Below are 14650 nucleotides of genomic sequence, written 5' to 3' on the forward strand. Positions count from 1 at the left end.
TTAGAAATGTCCTTGCTAAATGTTGGAGATTATAAGAATTAAGAATTGAATTAATCCCCTTAGGGAAAGTATTCCTCTGCATTTGACCCATCCTAGAATTAGAGTAGCGCCCGGGGAGCATTGGGGGTTGGATACCTTGCTCAGGGGTACCCCAGCCCTTTTTTTTGGCCAGGTGGGGATTTTGAACCGGCGACCCTCCGGTTACAAGTCAAGTTCCCTTTCCACTTGGCCACGGCCAATTATGGATTTTCAAGTCTTTTTTAGCTGATCTACAATTTGGCATTGTTCGTTTTGATTCTTGTGTCGGAGATTTTTTATTCTGCATTTATGTAACTCTAGTTTCTGAGCCTATTATTACTCTGACAAAAGCTCTTTAACAATGGCAGAGAAGTATCAGAGGATAATGACACCAGGTTACAAAAAAAAAACCTATTAAAGATGATCTAATGACACAGTGGGACACAGTGTCATTTGCACATGCTTAGCAGCTAAGATGAGAGTTAACACCTCTACGTCTGAGGCCAGAAAAATGCTGTTCAAGGACTTAGGGATCTTGGTTTCCCATTAACAGAAGCCAATTAAGGCAGGTCATACATGATCCAGGTGTAAAAGTTAGACTCTGAATGTATAGTGAGAGGTTTTACACCTTTATCTGTCTTCGAAACACCTCAGAATCCCAGAGGAGCTTGGAGCGGGTAAGTGCTCCTGAAGAAAGGCTCATCCTGACTCATCTGTTCAACCTGCTGCCACCACAACCTGGTCCAAATATGATTGTGTGTATGTTTTCTCATATTATTTCAAGCTCTAGATCAGGGGTCGGGAACCTTTTTGACTCAGAGAGCCATGAAAGCAAAATATTTGCAAATTTATTTCAGTGAGAGCCATATAATATATTTTAAGACTGAATTTAACTAAATGTGAGTATAATAAGCCTCTGAATTTATTCTTTTAAATAATGTTGTTATAATACTCACCATTAATGCGACTTCTGGTTCTTGTGGACCCTTTTATTGGCAGAACAGCAAGACTTTCTTCGCGCAGTGTGTCACCAGCAGCATATCTTGCAATCACACTGAACTGCGACAAATGACTTACGTCTGTTGACTCATCCAAAGCCAGGGAATAGAACGGTGCTGCATTTATGTCATTCACTTGCGTTTCCTCCACTTCCAAAATCGATGGATGGATTAAAACAAGTGATAATATTTTATGTTTTATCTGAAAAGCCGAAATGTGCGAGCCAGATGCAATCATCAAAAGAGCCACACCTGGCTTGCGAGCCATAGGTTCCCTACCCCTGCTCTAGATGAATGTGAAATAATCTGATGTCTTACTGTAGTGTACACAACCTGCTGTGTGATATATTGGAATTATTGGACGTGAAGGAGGACACGAGAAGTCCAATCCAATCCCACCGGTTGTTACTCATTTGGCACATGAATTACATAATAAGCTTAAAAAACAGGAGGGGGGGGGTGTGAGGGTGAGGAATACAGATAGTAAATGCATTCAATTATTCTTGGAGCAGGAAATGCAGTGCATCGCACAGAATTGCATCACTCCCCCGAGGTGATGAATTACCCATTTTATTGGCAAGTTTTACAGTAATAAGTAAAAAACTCAGTAAATGAAAAATGGCCGAGTAAGCTAGTAAGCTATCCGTGTCATGACTTCTACTCACAGCCAGAGTCACTGCGGATGCTAAAGCCGCCGAGGTCATTGGCTTCCTCTTGCAATTCCCACTGTTCTATAGGAAACTGTATCAACTTTTCGCTAAGCAGTATGCACCACTCAGAATGACTAATGTCTCAGCGTGGGCCCAGTCTGGAGAAGAGAGCGGACCACTTACTCCTCTCCTATACTGCAGCAGAGCGTGGCAGAGAGATGAGTTCCAGTGTAGCAGAGCATCCACACTGAAAACCTCACAATCCACTCTGTCGGTGCTCCAGCCTGTAGCGGACTCAGTGGGGTGGCAGCGGAAATGCTAATGAAAAGTTTTACCAAGCAAGCCACAATCCCTTGTGCACATGTCACGTATATAAGGTAGTTAATGGCAGCTACTGTGATTTAGTGCCTTATAATTAACACTTAATACGATAACTAATAAGAACAGAAGAATGTGAGTGGAGGGTCTTTGTCTTATATGTTTTGTTGTTTAAGTTTAATGGCTGCTGGTTGAAAAATGTGCTGTGAGGGTCAAACTGTACAAAATGTTTTTTTTTTTTTGCTTATTTTAACCATAAAAGGGACTAAAAAAGTGCAACTTTTGCCTATTTTTCCAGAATAACGTCCAGTATCTGGCAGTTATTTACAATTTACTGCACGTTAAATAGTGCATTAATGATTTAAAGTGAAGAAAAACAAAAAAGTTTTATTCAGAAAACCACTGCAGTTGTACGCAAACAACTTAAATTTGAAATTTGAACACATCTACAATAACATTTGTTATTGAGTCTTTGTCTTCAATGTCCAAAAACGGGCCAAAAAATGCAAACTATGCACCAACTCGCTCCTCTCTGGTGACAAAGACGCTGATTTTACCGCTTCCTGCAACAGCGCGAGTGAAATTCCCGTAATAACCATTCAGGAGAAAGACCAACTTCACACAGCAATGTTGTTGGACATGGAAATGTAAAGAAAACATGAAATAATCTAGTGTGACACTTCGATGTCCACATGTAGAGTAAGGAAGACGGCACACGTTTAACCTGGAGGATATGATGTGTATCTGCCACTGCGATGCTTTATTATCACTCTCTTGTATTTCACAGGCTCGCTCACAGACAGATCACTTTTCATCGAGAATAATTACTGATAAGATGTAGATCAAATAAGCGACAGTCCGAGAGGTTCCTCCACCTGACCTTTTGTGTGATACCGTGCTTGTGATTGATGTCGCCTCATTAATTATGGCAGTTGAAACAGCTGAGAGCGAAAGCAGACACTCTTTTTATTCACCCCGTACGCCATCAGCCCCTCGTCTCGCTCGCTGCCCTCTCCCCCTGCATCAATCAAGCGCTCCTCCAAGTTCTAAAACCCCCAAATCCCTCAACTCATCTAGTTATTTCTCTCTTAGGACTTTCTTTCTCATGATTATTAAGATTCCTCTCCTGTCTCTGCGCTGTAACTCCCACAGTGATAGATATTCTCTCGCGCTCTCACTCTGTGTGTGTGTGTGTGTCCCTCCACCATCTCCCCCTCGTTGGTTCTGCGTCACCGATCACCGTTCGTTCAATCTGCTGAGGCTCCTGCCCGAGAGAGTAAAGACTATGAGATACACACTCACTGCCCTGCAGGTCAGAGTGCAATTAAGTTAGGAACTCTTTAACATAATATAGTGAAATTATGATCGCAGGAATTTTACTTTGAAGGAAGACTTTTGTCTTACGTGACACTTTCCGCACTTTTTAGACCCACTTATTCCCAGAATGTAAACAGTGTCCGCCATCTTTGCTAACAGCTACGCTAACAGGACCACGTGTCACTGGTGAGCATGTAACAAAGAAAATAATGAAGATATTTCTCAAGTTTGAAAAGCACAAAAATACGAGTAATACAAAGCTAAATGCTAACCTTTAAATGCCACCACTATAAACATGCCAGTTTGTTTCCCAACAAATCAGCTTTCACTCAACAGAATTATGCAGAGTATCAGCAAGATTTTCATCCTTCAAATGAGGAGAAACTGAATCGTTTTCAGTTACCGCGTCTCCCTGAGGGAACGTCCTCTCAAGGGACTGACTGACGAGTCCTTCTCCCTCCACAGTGTTATAATTATGGTGTTAAAAGAAAACAAAACGGTGCCTCAAGAATCTATGCTGAAAGTTTATTAATTAACTTGATAACACTGTGGATTATTTTTTTATTTTTTTTTAGGCACACATCCCAAGACACTCCAGAGCATCTGGACAACATCACACAAGAAAAAGAAAAACCTGTTTTCACTCCAAAGTGCCAAAGGAGCTTACATTTCAACACCTAGGATCAATTTACCATAAAAGTTACTGTGAGAGATTTGTCTGGGGGAAAGTAGACTAACTCTTGTGTGAAGCAGATTACTTTAAAATTCACACGCAGGAAAATGTGTCTCAACTGCTTCAAGGAAATAGTCTAACTTGAATTTGGAATGTCATTTTATGGGTTGTTGTTTTTTTACTGAGTTACTGCAGTTAAACCAATGGCTACCAACTGATTCAGTTCAACTCGGCCTCGAAAGAGACAATGAAAAACAATCTAACCATCTTTTACAAGTGTGTCAAGCTTGAAAAGTTAAAGACATTTTTTTTTTTTTATAACGCTCCCATTCATGCACAGACACAAAGAGAGGGATCAAAATAAAAGATGAAAAGTTTAGTGCATCAAAACGCCACGTATTTGAGAAAAGAATCAATCAAAAACATCATCAATAAAACATTTGCAGCTACAGTTGATAATGATCTCATCGGTCTGAAACCACCCAAAGGCAAAGTTTGAAAATCTGCTCCAAACTGGGTCGCAGCCAAGATTTTAGAAACACAGAGTCCAAGATTTCTCTTACAATTCTCCATATGTTCGTATAACTTTGTGAATATTTTGTCTGTGTAAATGTGAACTTGTTCTCTCTAAATGTAATTTCCCCAATTTATTGCATTGTCTAATTAGTACGAGTCTTTAAAATGTAAATACAAGATGAAGTAGATACAATTTGTTTATGAGCTGCATCATTAAAGGTAGATTCACTGTAAGAGAGGAATTTAATATCATATTCAAAATCGTGTCGTCTGTTTTGCATAACCATCCAAACCAAACAATGATGTATTTATTGCCTTAAAATGAGTAATGTATCCGTTTATATGTGTATGACCCTGTTACGTTTCTAAACCAAACTAAAAACCACTTCTAAAAGGGGTCTTCTGTGTTTTTATGAAGCCTTAATGTACCACTAGTACATGTTTGCAATCTTCACCATTGCACTAAATCCTACACACTGATTTAGTAGAAATGACTCGAGGTATTTATGATTCTGCAGAGGAACTTCACTTTCAGTCAAGACAAAGTTTGAATATCTTATTGTTATTTTGACTCAACACTTAACTTTTCTTTCCTTGCACTGACTGAAGTACAAACATTCAATCATCCATTGTTGCTCCTTGGCATTCCAGCCGCCAGGGCTCCTTGGTAACAGTTGCTGCCGGCAACCTTGGGCTTAAACTTGAATCCTCTCCCAAAACAAAACATTAAAGAACGTCAGAGAAATTAGAGTCTGTGCATAATGCAGCGTGAGTGATGAGAACGGTGTGCAGAGGAAGCCACGATTAATACCCCCACTATGATAGATGTGAGGTATCAAAGGTCAAAACACTTTGTACATCCTATCTAGTCTCCACAACTCGCAACTCTCATTAAACTGCGAAAGTAGGCTGCGAGGCTAACGGAAACTCTCGAAAGTAAACCACAGAGATCGCACATTACTGTTTTCATTTTTACAAAGATGATTAGGAATCCAGGACTTTTTAAATACATCTTGTTCATTAGCACTTTTGCCTATTTTTACACACAGAATGGAGCCGGAGCCAGAACCAGAGCCATGTCTGTCTGAAAGCACTACATGAGGACTACTGGTCCTGACAAGGTCAGTGTTTATGCCAGAAAAGGTCCTATAGAGGTAACAAATGTAAGCATATGCACACACACACACACACACACACTATCTAGTCTTGTTATGCAAGTAGGCCATGTAGCATCATACAAAGACCAGTCCCATAAATATTTATAGAAAATATCTATACCCAAAAAGAAGGTGCCTTCAGGGGGAAGAGCATGTCATTTCACACACGCCAAAAAAAATGCATTATAAGACAACATGTGTCAAGATAATCTTACCAAAGAAAAACATGACCATTGATGGAGATGTGCACCACAATATTAGCTCAGGATATAAAAAAAAAAAAACATCCTGAAGCATCTGCTCTGGTTTTACTGTAGAATGATATCAATAATCTGTAGATGTACGTGCAATTAAAAACTAAAACTGAGTGAGTTCTCTCCAACACGCAGGTGCGCTGACATAACACAGTCAGTGGGAGGTTGGCCTTTCTTAAATTAACCATCTTTCATCTCCGTACCTGATCCTGGCCTAGAAATGTCACAGGCGCTGGCTGCTCTCGTATCTGCAGGACTCGAGCTGAAGAGGCTAATTTAGTGCTTCACAATGTCAGGAGACGGTCCGAGCACAACAGATGCGACCAAAAACACCACGTTTAAAGAGAGTTTCAACAAACTCATTAGAACAGGTCAATAGAGCCGAGATAATTAAAATTATTGATATAGCAGTTTAACTACCAGCTGTGGCATCAACTGCAATATCACTCCACAAATGAAACACACACACACACAGAAGCCTGCTGCTCATTTATTGTGTCTACTGAGTAGCAATGATTCACACTCTTCCTGCTTCATCATGCTTCTCCGGCCCCTTGTGACGTGATCCTTCATTAATTTGCAATGTGTCGTCCTAACACATGCGTGTGGCAAATACACAAACACACACAAACACACACACACACAGCCCAGGACGGCCTTTGGTATCAGATGTCCACATTCTGCTGATTGTACGGTAAGAATGATAGCACGCCATGTGCATATCTCATTACAAGGCTGCAGAAACACAGCCCCATAAATCAAAAGTTACTGCACTGCAGTTGTGTGACACTCACACAAGTCAGAGGCGGACAGCAGCCGGTCGCTGCTGTATTTGTGACCCTGGCACGAGGAGTAATATATATCGCTGTACTATACCTCCATCCGTCTCCGCTCCATGCAGTTCCCATGGTATACAGCTGGGCCGCAGCACCTTCTCAGCCCTCAACAAGAAGGAAAAATCCATATCTGGCCTTTGCGTCCTCGTAGTTTAGTTCTCTGTTTCACTCTTAACCCTCGTGCTGTTTGGATGGAATCAGCGTAATTCTCTTGAGGATTCCAGATGAGAGATGGGACACAGATTATCATGGAGATCAGTCCACGCCCTCCCATCCTCATATACTGTATATCCTCTACATACAATCCTTATAATTAAGTACGGGTTTTGTCCACCTCCCGCTGGTCTAATACCCCACAACTGCCCCAACCCCCCAGACGGGACATTCCAGCAAATACTCTGATACACTTGCTGGATTACAGTCCTTCCTGAATCAGGACCTTCCCTCTCCAGCTGTGTAATCAGACGAGCTAAAGTAGAGTGATAGAGCTAATGCCCGACAGTGACACAGAGACATATGTAAGGACTGAGACAGTCTTGGTGTAATCCTTTGATATCGACAACGAGACGCTGCACTACTTAAGTATCTCACACCACTCCTGGACAAACCATATGACGTCAATGTGTTTCTTTTTCCCCTGAGAGAAGTTTCTTTACCGTCTCTGCAAGGACCAAATAAATAAATAAATAATATTCACAGAACAGCCAAACTGTGTATTGATGATATTTATTTATTTATTTAAATTTTCTGTGTTGTTGTTTTTTTGTTACTCCTTTATTTTTTTTTTCTGGAGACACGCCAACATCCAAATATATAAGATTAGAATTTGAATGCTTTAACCCAGGGGTGTCAAACGTACAGCCCGCGGGGCCAGAACTGGCCCGCCCGAGGGTCCAATCCGGCCACAGGATGAATTGATTATGAATGAGAATCTACAATTTTTCACGTGTGACGTGTAAAATTAGGCATAATATTGTTGAAATTGCACTTGTTTTTCTCAAGAAATGTCATGTTTTGTAAAAAGATACTTCACTGAATGTAGAACAAAGGAAAATAATTTGCAGTTCTTCTTGTTTATAGGTTATTATGCTATTTTCTTACTGGTCCAATTGTGCTGTATGTGGCCCCTGAACTAAGATGAGTTTGACACCCCTGCTTTAACCGTTCACTACATTATTTCATTTCAATATAACTTCATTTCAGTGCTTACACTTCCAGTGCATGCCACACTATATTGTTAGCCATAAAGAACGTGTTCAGGATGTCACCAAGTGGCAACTGGTAGTGACAAGGGATGAGTCGATACGATACTTAGTATCAGTATTGATCCCACACTATAAAGATTTACAGCAACAGCATTTCAGCGGTTTATTCCTTCTTTATGGGAGCTAAATATTTGTGACACAGTTGGAGAATTACATGTCAAAAGTGTTGTTAACAGTCATGGAGGGGAGCAGGGCCAATCTCAGCTGACATAGGGCGACAGGCGGGGACACACCCTGGACAGGTCGCCAGTCCATCACAGGGACACACACATGGATGAAGAACCACCCACTCTCACAATCACACCTACTTAGAGTGTCCAATTTACCTAATCCCCATATTGCATGTTTTTGGACTGTGGGAGGAAGGGGAGAGCATGCAAACTGCATGCAGAAAGGCCCAGGTCTTCTTGCTAACCACTGCACCAAGTGTGTGTTAAATGGGAACATAATCTATGAAAGTGATCATGTGCTATTGTTGGAGAAGAACTGAATCTAGCAATTGAGACCGCTAACTCCTGAGGACAATGTTCACGGATTTTAAATCAAGTGAGACGTCGGCTCACTTGATTAAAATCAGTTATTTCCCGATAAGCTTTAAAATTGTATTTCCTCGCCGTGCAATTAGTCAATCTGCAAATAAGTACATTATATTATAAGTCCACTTGGATCCACAACATCAAGCACATTGTTTTCCTTTAAGTGACAAACGCTTCACTTCAGTCGTCACCTTCTTTGCACTAGCACTTACTTTGACACCAATAATTAAATCCAATATTTTTCACTCACTAAATTTCAATAGCCACTTGAACTTCTTTCAGTGTTTTGTCCATTTTTAGCATATTTCAGCAGTGCGTTTTTAGCATCAAGTACTTCGCAGACAGCTTTGCATTCCCTACTTAATGTAGACATATTTTTAATGTTCATACAAGAAGAAAAAAGTGACATTTGTTAGCACAGGAGAGGTGGGTCGAGTCCGAGAGACATGAACAGTGACGCTTCGGGTTTGTCTCGGCAACGCGAGTAAAGACAGGAGTCATGTCTGGAGGAGAGAACCAATTAGTTCACTCCCCCGGCTTGTCACCTGACATTTTGCTCATCCACAGGCTGATGGAAGAGCCTCTCCAGCCTGCTCATTCAAACCAATTAAGGTCTCGAGGTGGGTAACCACACTCATTACCTGTCTGTCAGTGCTCTTCTCATTGCAGCTCATTGGTCTGTTGAAAGCTCTGTCTGTATCTGTATGCCTGTCTGTCTGTCTGTCTGTATACCTTCCTACATGTTTCCTTCTCCTTCTCCTTCTCTCTCAGGTACAGAAAAAGGTCAGCAGCCCAAAATATTCTCAAATCCTTCATAATATAGCGTCTGTGAAAGTGAGGACATGTGTTCAGCACAGACGCTGAGAAATATGCTTCACATTTCCCATCTCTGTTGGCATGTAGAACAATAAAAGCCAGCAGTGAGACACAGGCAGACTGTGCTCATGGTCTCGCTTAAGTTGTCCAAACAGTTTATCCATGCGAGATGAATGAATCCAAATTCCCACATTCCCTGTAACAAAGCACACTGTAACCATAAACCTTTAGAAATGAGCTGTAATTTTGGGGAGCACATTTGGACTCTGCACTGAAAATGGTCGGAATTCCCCCGGTGACTGTTGTGGAGCTGGGAGAAGCAGGGAGACCACTTCAGGGAATCAAAAAAAGACAACATATGATGATTTCCGCTTCAGAAATAGACTCATAATCAACATTACATACTCTGCCCTGGCTCTGTTAAAGTGAAACAAGCCTTCATAATTACTGTACAGCTCTACTGCACCAGGTACTCCCGTCCACGTCCTTTATTCATTTATTCATAAAGGCAGCACAGTGTGAGCAGAACCAATTCAAATCCCTACTGGGCCTGAAAGGTCAGCACACGCCTAACAAGGAAAGTCGCATCAGTAAACAGGAATTAATGGTAACTTGACCGAATTCTATGACCTGTAAATGAGTTCAGATAAAGAGAGCAGGAAGTCAGCAGAGGAAACTTTGAGATTGCAAATTACTGTTAAATTACCATGACTGTCTCACACTCAATTAGTAACTTCACACAGTAGTGATGAGGCGTGAGCCCGAGCCAGATGCACTCTGTGATATTTCTGCTTCACAGATGAATTTGCATGTAAATGACATGCTTTTCGCGGCTACTGCGTCGTTCACACCTGCTCAACGGTTGTGGAAGGTAACAGTGGTTAAGTGGTTGTTCGCCGCTTTAGCGTTGAACTTTTCAATTTTAGAACACGGGCACTTCAACAGCTTTAGTGAAAATGAATATGCAAGAGCAACAATATTTTAAAAAAATGTTTTTAAAAGCACACAGTATAAGGGGGTGCAAAGAAAAACTGTTCACTTACTGCTAAACGGCGAATGACAAAAATGGCCCGACCAACACCACATCAGCTCTTTTTCTTTCCTCCTACAACAGCCGCCGTTTAACAACACCTGTAAATTACTCCCATAGCACTAATAACACCATAATGATGCCACTGTTAGCTCAATGCTGAGGCAGTGTGCTTTATGGACTGACCTTAACATCAATTCAACGGCATGCAGGGCTCTGTTAATGAAGGAAGGTCCAGCACTCAACTCTCCTCTCTTCTAAGCTGAGGTAATTGAGCCTGTTGCAGCTGATGCACATAAGGCATGAAAAATGGATCTTTCTTTTGATTAGATGCACAGGTAAAGGTGGAGTATAGCTTCTGTCCCTCCACACGACATTAACAACTGTGTAATACTGTAAAATAAACTGCTTAAGTCTTACTCTCATGAGTGTCTCTTGTGCACAATTATATGGAAATAAGAAGTTGCTTTGGCGGGGATGAAACTGAGGCATACTTGGGGTTTGGGAACACATTCCTGGACAGTAGCTTGAGTTGCTTGTGGTGGGTTAAGTCTGTGGGAAACCCCTGAATCTGAAACCCTCCTCCAAAGAGCTCACACTACTTCAAGTGGCGGTAGCTATGTTGAATGGAATTCATTGTTCGGCGTCCAGAACAGAAGATTCCATTGCTGTCCGGTCGTCGGAGCGGCCATGCTGAAGGCCGAGACCAGAGAGAGAGGCTACAACAATAACACCAGACAACAGAGGAGGATGATAACAGTTAAAGGTTAAATCCATTAACTTAACAAGTCAACGTGTATAAACAAATAAGGTACAAAGTGAATAAATGATGGGGCCTGTGTTTGACTGACGTTTCCAAACTTTTCCCACCCATCTATGACAAATGTACCTGTGAAAGGTCGTGGTTCTTGCCAACCAAAAAAGTAAAGAATGATTTTGGATTTTAGCCTCCAACGAAGAAAGGATTTCCCGTGGTGATACAGATATGAAAAGTGAGTGGACTTGGCAGAGTTTAACACTCTCCCCGGTGCTCTGTCTTATTTAAGGTGGGACTATAATAAACAGAGGCCATAAATCTAGACCTGAACATTCATGTGATCAAGAATTGTAATCCTATCACCCCAAACACAGTTAATGCCAGAAAGTTTATTTTCAGCATTTCTTGTTCTTGCAGATTCAGATCTGTCCTATTTTTGTTTTCAAAAAGTCTAAATCTGTGAGAGAAGTATGTGCTAAATAACCATTTTTCACTGACCGCAGATTCGATGGCAGCTGTAACTTAGTGACTTGATGACAAAGGTCCTTCTTTGAATTGGCTCTTTTTAAAAAGGAATGCACAAACATCCTTTCAGCGATATACAGTAGAAAAAACCTTGGCCTTTTCACATGTGACTGTGATTGGTGGACGACATCTGTTTGGAGGTAAAAAAATGGAGCTTCACTTACTACAAACAGTAAACACATCTACGGGAATGTATATGCACAGCCTTCTCAACGGAGACACAGTGGGTTTATGAGTGCATATGCCTGAGCTCACTGTGTACAGTAATTGGTGACCTGATAAATATTTGTGTAGAAGAACCGTCAGCAGGCGAAAAACAGAGCAAACATGCTTCCAACGCTAATGCCTTCAGGCTGCAACCCAAAAATAATTCAGGGATGGAGCCCACTTGCATGCTTTACATCCACGCTGCATGAAGCTGATCAAGATGCTTCCAATCACATGAGTTCTTTTAGAAGTGGCAAAAGAAGCAGATCAAATCCAGTCAGATTATGTAAGACAGTTAAAGCCATGCTGTGTCTATAGATTATTTCAAACAGTCAACTGATTCAGTTTAGAGTGACTGGAATAACCCGAGCAGCTGTGCTTGGTGGAATGCCACTGGAAAGTCAACTGTGGAGTGTGAGTGAGCCGTTGGTTATAGTCTGGGAGAAGCAGTATATGGAGATGCAATATGGAAAATCAACCACAACTACTCTCTGTGCAAGCCAGATGGACTCACTAATGACAAATCTAGTGTGTTTTTTTTATCTACCACAATTTTCCAAAAGCCCAAATTACTTCTATGCAGCAAACATCTACATTTATAGAAGCTAGAAAGCGTTAAATGTTTTGCATTTAAAAAAAAAGGTGACTTATGTCTCCTGACTGGCTTCAGAGTGCTGGTTCAGGTCTAGGCCTGTATGTGCATGTACCTCCCACAGTCTAAATAAAAACATGCAGAGGCTCATAGGTGTGAGTGAACGGTTGTGTGTCTCTATAGCCTATACAAAAACCCTACTAAACGTTACACACTGTACCTTATTAGTTATTAAAAAATAGCTGCCAATTATTTCTCTCTAGATTATTTGACCCTGTTACAAATGAAGGAACAACACTAAAGTTTGACCTTTAGCTGAAGACATACCCTTCAGGATGTCACCCTCACTTTGACTTTCATGGCTCGTGTGGATGTTTAAAAGTGCACACAGCTCTGTCTTCCGCCCATGAATCTTGAAGGAGGCCTGCGTGAAGTGCTCTGCTGCTTATCCCCTGCTCTGTTGGAATGTCCCCCTTAATGTCCTCTGGATACGGAGAAGGCGGGTGGGGGCGGCGTGGCTCTGTACTTCTTCAAAACTAATTTTCCTCCGTGCCTAGTCCATTCTCTTCTGCCAAGGCAACAATATGTACCAGCAGTAATAAAAAAAAGTCTCCACTGCTTAAGCAATGAAGCATTTTAATAGGACGAGCTGAGACCGGGGATCCTCGTCCGTCCCTGTACGTCTCATCCACTTGTTTGGAGTTTAGACTCAACGTGGTGTGTAGGATTTTAGGTGATACGAGGGATTAGACGTGTAGATAATTGCAGTAAAAATCTGTATTATCACCAGACCTCAGCTTACTGTAGCTACAGTCCAGCTCACTTCATCTGCTCCCTCATTTAGAAATTAAGAAAATCCTTTTAATTGCACTTTTAGTTGCTCCATCCTGAATTTAGAGTGATCCTGTCCAGATGCTAGTGATGGAGATGGAATACCCAGTAGGTCCATAAAACACCAGCTAGGAAGAAATACTTTACTCAGTCCACAACATGAATCCTGTGCTCTGACATGCGGTGGTGATAAATGAAGGAAGGAAAGCCACTGAAGATTTGCAGACATCTTTTTCTATCACTTGTTCCAGTCCATTTCCTCTTTGGATTAAAAAAAAGGAAAAAAAAAAAAGATAGAATATTTGCTGCATGCGAATTCATGATGAGGTTCCATGTAAAGGAAATGGGGAAGAAAAGCATAATAAGAAAAGAGATAATGTTGAGTAATATCCTCATTTATCACTTCCTCTCTCAACTTCCCAGCCAATAAGAGCCGGTCTCATAATGTGCTCTTAACCCGGGCCACGACCTACAGGAAATCCATATTAAAATGTCGTCTTCATCAAAAACCATCATGGGAAACAAAGCCTGCTGTGAGCCGGTGGGAAAGAAATAGTTAAAAGCGCACTTTGGCTTTTATGAATCTAATTAGCATACAGAGGCATATCAGTCACACTGATGGGAATAATATCATCTCAGAAAGTAATTCACTGCTCTGTGTCACGCTTTAAGTGATCCTTAGTTCACTAACATGCTCTATGCTCATACTGGTATTGGTCCAGTTGTTGTGCTTGAAATGCATCTCGTCTCCAAACTGGCAACTCTAAGTCTCTCCGGTTCAGCTCCAGCGACTGTCTGCCCACATTTTTTGGTCCAAGTTAGCAGTTCACACCAGGTGCTGAGTGGTGAGGGCCCTGTGGCCACCTGCCAGCCAAACCCAAACACAAGAATGCCGTCACCAGCTGGCGTCTAGGTCAGGACGTCTTTGCCTAACAGAACTCTGACACCCGCACAAATGCTGCAACATGGAATCACTGGCATGCTACGGTGCCAGTCCAGCGTTCCAGGAGTGGAACCTCACTAACTCACTAACTTTATCCTCCACACGAGGGTCGCAGGGGGGCGCTGGTGCCAATCCCATGCTGACGGAGTGGAAACTCTTGCGAGTCAAATAGAGTTTTGTCCCCTCTGCCCCGCGGCCTCTGCTCCGTGGCCTGACACATGCTGTGCACTTCTGACAGTTCATTAGTGAGGCTTGCATTCCATTAAAAAACAAAACAAATAACCACAGAGTCATTATTTATTTAAGGCCATTACCAACCAGATTAGAGCAAAGGCTGCCATTGCGCAAGTAAGTACTTCTCGGCCCTCAGCTATTCAGTGCAGATACACTCAACTCAAACTGGATAAGATA

At 41.7% G+C, this 14650-nt stretch overlaps 1 protein-coding gene across 4 annotated transcripts in view; it reads right to left on the reverse strand.

Annotated features, from left to right (window-relative positions):
• The window catches only part of kaznb (kazrin, periplakin interacting protein b), an 89023-nt gene that overhangs the window by 29226 nt on the left and 45147 nt on the right, over nucleotides 1-14650 (reverse strand). Inside the window, exon 1 of one of the 4 annotated variants that reach the window (XM_044024299.1) lies at nucleotides 6778-6897. The exons of the other annotated variants lie outside the window; for them this stretch is intronic. Coding sequence (XP_043880234.1) covers nucleotides 6778-6865 — 88 coding nt within the window. The 5' untranslated portion in view covers nucleotides 6866-6897. Of the gene's footprint in view, nucleotides 1-6777; nucleotides 6898-14650 lie in introns of those variants that run through there. 4 annotated transcript variants of the gene reach the window in all.

The sequence above is a fragment of the Solea senegalensis genome, linkage group LG4, assembly GCF_019176455.1.
Source record: "Solea senegalensis isolate Sse05_10M linkage group LG4, IFAPA_SoseM_1, whole genome shotgun sequence".
Lineage (NCBI taxonomy): Eukaryota > Metazoa > Chordata > Actinopteri > Pleuronectiformes > Soleidae > Solea > Solea senegalensis.